The sequence below is a fragment of the Priapulus caudatus genome, unplaced genomic scaffold (assembly GCF_000485595.1).
Source record: "Priapulus caudatus unplaced genomic scaffold, Priapulus_caudatus-5.0.1 Scaffold1891, whole genome shotgun sequence".
NCBI classification, from domain to species: domain Eukaryota; kingdom Metazoa; phylum Priapulida; class Priapulimorpha; order Priapulimorphida; family Priapulidae; genus Priapulus; species Priapulus caudatus.
In genome coordinates, this window is record NW_014578952.1 from 8674 (window position 1) to 13570 (window position 4897).

Consider the following 4897-nt stretch of genomic DNA (forward strand, 5'->3'; position numbering starts at 1 on the left):
CCCATTCTTTCTCTATGCTTCATCTTGAGTTCTTCGATGTAGTATACTGTTTTACTCGTTCGTCAAATGAGGCAATTTCTGAAAGTGACAATCTGCTTTGCGTGAATCCGTGATTTATTGAAAGCTTTCTTCTATATCGCGCGGTAAAACCGACGTTAGCCTATATATATATAGAGTTTATACACAATTACGTGCTAGCGACGTCTTCGCAGCCCGGCATGGACCTTCAATCTTGAAATTGCCACACTAACTCAAATCAACCTCACAAATCAACGGACCGTTTGTTTTTTGCATCGACCACGTTTCTATAGCCGCTTCTTATCTCTACGAACTTCGTTTTTTACAAATTCTCAAACCGTCGGCAGTGTGAAACGTCCGCATAAACATTGTGACGTCATTGCCCCATCTCACTGTGCACGTATGGGATTTATTTTTTCGCGCATTTGTTGCGTAATTGCCATGTGATCTCTGACTGTTTATTGCGCACGTATGGAATTTATTTTTTCGCTCGCGCATTCATGACGTCATCGCCCCATCTCATTGTGTACATATAAGATTTATTTTCGCGCGCATGTGTGACGTAATCGCGTCTGTTTCCCTGCCGTTGCCGCCACGCAGAAGATGAAGCGACATAAGAACCTCGCCGGCCGCATGTTGAAGCTGAAGGATACCATGAAACGTCGCATGTCGATAGGAGGCAGGCGATCAAGCTTGATGGGCGACCCGAACCAGGTACGTGTCTGTGTGCGGGAGAGAGCAGCAAGGTGTGTGTGTGTGCGTGCGTGCGTGCGTGCGTGCGTGCGTGCGTGCATGCGTGTGTGTGTGTGTGTGTGTGTGCGTGCGTGCGTGCGTGTGTGTGTGTGTGTGTGTGTGTGTGTGTGTGTGTGTGTGAGTGTGGGCATGATTTTCGAAAGAAATTCCACTACGTGTCACCTTGTCTGTATACGTCACGTACCGTGCTGCGGTTGTATGTACCGATAGTTCTTGTTTTGTCAGTCTTATAGTGAGCACGCGTGTCAAAAAAAAGTAGGAAACATATTACTTCCGGTTTCCCACTTACTTCCGATTTGGTTTGTTATCGATAATATTTATCTGAAACAAACGTCAATGTATGTACGCTCGTATATATGCGCGTGTACGTGCGTGCGTTCGTGTATGTGTACGTACGTTCATGCGAACGTCTAGGCCTATGTGTGCGTGCGTGCGTGCGCGTTTATGGACAAATGTGAATGAAATTCGAGATTTAGCCAAAGTACTGTTGCATGAACTGTGACGTCGCGCTATGCTATGCTATGGATAGTGTTGTGAGTGGCATACTGAACCTATACTGTGCCTACTATACATCTTACATAATAATAATAATAATAATAATAATAATAATAATAACAATAACGATATTGGTAATCGTAATGGTAATGGTAATGGCAACGGTACTTATAATGATAATAGTAATAATCATAATAAAAATAATATTAATAATAATAATAATAGCATCGCCTGGTTGTATTCTAGTCTGACGACACGAGGATGCGATCGCAGTCGGAGCTTACCCTGCCTTTGAGCCGCAGTTACTCAGTTGAGAGCATGGACAGTCTAGCTAGCTTCATCAGTCCCACTAGTCCAGGTAGAGACCATCGCTTTTTGCGAGCTTTCGAGAACATATCTCATGTTTCACAACAACAACCGCTATTGTTGTTGTATAGCCTGAGGAAGAAACATGTGTTCTCGGAGACTCGCAAGATAATAAATGAACACCTTATTCTATTTTTATATATTTCTATATTCTTTTACATCTGCATGGGTGTCCGTGTGTATTTACTTATATATATATATAATTGGGAATTAATAGAAATAAACTTTGGTTTTATTGTTTGCATCCACCCCTGATAATATAAGTAACCATCAAAAGTTTAAACTGGTATGATGTCATAACGGAAGCAGAACTAACGCGATAAAACTAATCTCGTCGTCGCTGGTAAACTGTACCGCGGTAAGCTGCTATCGGTGCGCAGTTGCAGAAGTATGTCGTATACTATACCGGGATAAACTATCAATGCGCGCAGGTGTAGACTAAGTGATGTGTCTATGTATGTGTGACTAAGTATGTGGTATACTATACCGGGGTAAACCATCCGTGGGCACAGTTTCAGACTAAGATGTGCGTTTCTAGGTTATTTCAATCGGCTGAGTCACATCAGTGACAGCTCCGGAGAGGATCACATCCAAACAGGTCCAGTCATCGCCAAAGCGGTGGTGAAGAAGGATTATACACCGAGTCCCTACGACACGGACGCCCTCCGTCTGAAGGTACACACACGTACAAGACGTCTGTCATGCTAGGCTGCATATATATACATGTAACTCTCTATTACGTGTGTTCACTGCGTGACACGTTACACGCGAGGATAGATCAGAAAATTAACCGCACCGCGCGAGTGCGTGTTACTTGAGAGCCTCTACTCCAAGAACGGTTTACACTCCAAAATTTAATATACTCGCAAGAGCATCTCTTAGCGCGCCAGGGGTGCTGAACCCTGAACTTTAATTTCTCCATCCATCTATCCACTCGATCCATCCATCCAATCCATCCATCCATCCATCCATCCGTCCATCCAATCCTCCATCCAGTCCATCCATCCATCCGATCATCCATCCATCCATTCCATCCATCCATCCATCCATCCATCCATCCATCCATCCATCCATCCATCCATTCCATCCATCCATCCATCCATCCATCCATCCAGTCCATCCATCCATCCATCCTTCTTATCCATCCATCCATCACATCATCCATCCATCCATCCATCCATCAATCCATCCATCCATCCATCCATTCCATCATCCATCCCATCATCCGTCCATCCATCTATCCATCCATCCTCCATCCATCATCCATTCATCCATCCATCATCCATTCCATCCATCCATCATCCATCATCCATCCACCATCCATCCATCCATTCCATCAATCCATGCCATCCATCCATCCATGCCATTCCTCCATCCATCCATCATTCCATCCATCCATCCATCCATCAATCAATCAATCATCCCATTCAATCCAAGTCCATCCAACCATCCATCCATCCATCCATCCATACCAGCCATCTAACCATCTTTGTATCCGTATTATCGTCGTCGTGCCGCCCGTCTATCTATCTATCTATCATCATCATCCATCTATCTATCTTATCAATTTACTACTACTATACTAACATCCTAAATATACTAAATATATATATATATATGTATGTGTGTGTGTGCAGCAGCTATCGCGTGCGGCGGCAAGCGTGTGGTGACAGATTGAGCAGTCTTGGACGCATGTACAGAATTGTCGCAAATATAGGCGTGAAAGAGAGTAGAGACTTTGGTAGTAGTATAGATTCGTATTTTTTAGCACTGGATTTTTATTGAAACGCTCCAGTGCCTGTGGCCTTCATCTCTCCTCTCGTAGCGCCTTCAGACGGGTGACGTCATCGACGTGTTTAGCATGCCGAGCACGGGCACGTGGACGGGCGTGCTGCGAGGCAAGGTCGGCCACCTTAATTCATTCAACGTCGACATCGTTAGCGACCGAGACGCCGAAGAACAAGCGACGCAGCCGAACGCCGCGTCACCACAAGCACACGCAGCGGAGACCACGCACGACGGAGGAACTACTGAGAGACTCTGCTTAGAAGGGTGAGGAGAGAAAAATGGGAGAGAGAGGAGGAGAGAGAGGAGAGAGAAGGGGAGAGAGGATCATACTGAGGGACTCTTGCCTTAGGCAGCGTGAGGAGAGAGAGGGAGGGGGAGAGAGGGAGGAGAAGAGGAGAGAGAGAGAGAAAGAGAAGGAATGGGGAGGGAGAAACTTACTGAGACGAGCTCTGCTTAGAGGTGAGGCACGAGAGAGCGGAGGGGGAGAGGAGGAGAGAGGAGAGATGAGAGATGACGGAGAGAGAGAGCGCGGGATGGAGACGAGAGCCGAGAGAGATGGTAGAGAGCCGGGAGAGAGAGAGGAAGACGGAAAGAGAGTATGAGAGCGGGAAGAGAGAGTAGAGAGAGTAGAGAGAGAGAGAGAGAGAGAGAAGCGGGGAGAGAGATAGAGAGAGATAGAGTGAGAGGGAGAGGAGAGAGATGAGAGCAGAGTCGAGAGAAGGAAGAGAGAGAGAGTGAGAGCGGGAGGAGAGAAGAGAGAGAGCGGAGGAGAGAGAGAAGAGAGACGGAAGGAGGGCGGCCGCGAGAGTCGAAGGAAGGTGAGAGTTGGTCTCAGTAAATAACAGGGCAGGAGTGATAATATCGAGATGTATAATAGTGTTATGAGTAAGGGGACCAGCATCAGTAAGCGTACGTCACTCGAATATCATACGCTAATGCCAAAAATATGTCAGAACTTAATTCGTAACGCGCCGATTTAGAAAAAGTAGCGCGAGCGAGAGGGCGAAGAGTTTGTACTCTGTAAATAATAGTCGTGAGTAGGGAGACCCAACAGTATGACGTTCACGTCACATCGAAAACATGCGAAGTAATGCATTGAGATGGTCAGAATCTGAAGCGCTGTCGTTTATATATTTGTCCAAAAAGGCAGCAGCGGAAAAGTCTAATACCAGGAGTTGATTGGGTTATTTTACCCCTGGTATTACCGAATACTTTGGGGCGAAAAAAGTCATCAAAATCTCAGCACCAGATTTAACGATGGCCTATATGCCGTGTTGAGTGTACACATGCACACCGATCACAACTGCTCGCACACAAACAATCACACACACACACCACAACACACACACACACACACACATGCACGCACAACGCACGCAAGACGCACGCACGACGCACGCACGACGCACGCACGCACACAAACACATCACACCACACACATCAATGATATTATATATATATCGCTTATAGTAGAATT

General features: G+C 46.0%; 1 protein-coding gene across 1 annotated transcript in view; it reads left to right on the top strand.

Moving 5' to 3' along the window:
• Positions 1 to 621: 621 nt before the first annotated feature.
• The window catches only part of LOC106817844 (SAM and SH3 domain-containing protein 1-like), a 10239-nt gene continuing 5963 nt past the window's right edge, over positions 622 to 4897 (top strand). Inside the window, exons 1-4 of the mRNA XM_014822548.1 lie at positions 622 to 732; positions 1513 to 1624; positions 2171 to 2307; positions 3467 to 3680. Coding sequence (XP_014678034.1) covers positions 622 to 732; positions 1513 to 1624; positions 2171 to 2307; positions 3467 to 3680 — 574 coding nt within the window. The remainder of the gene's footprint in view (positions 733 to 1512; positions 1625 to 2170; positions 2308 to 3466; positions 3681 to 4897) is intronic.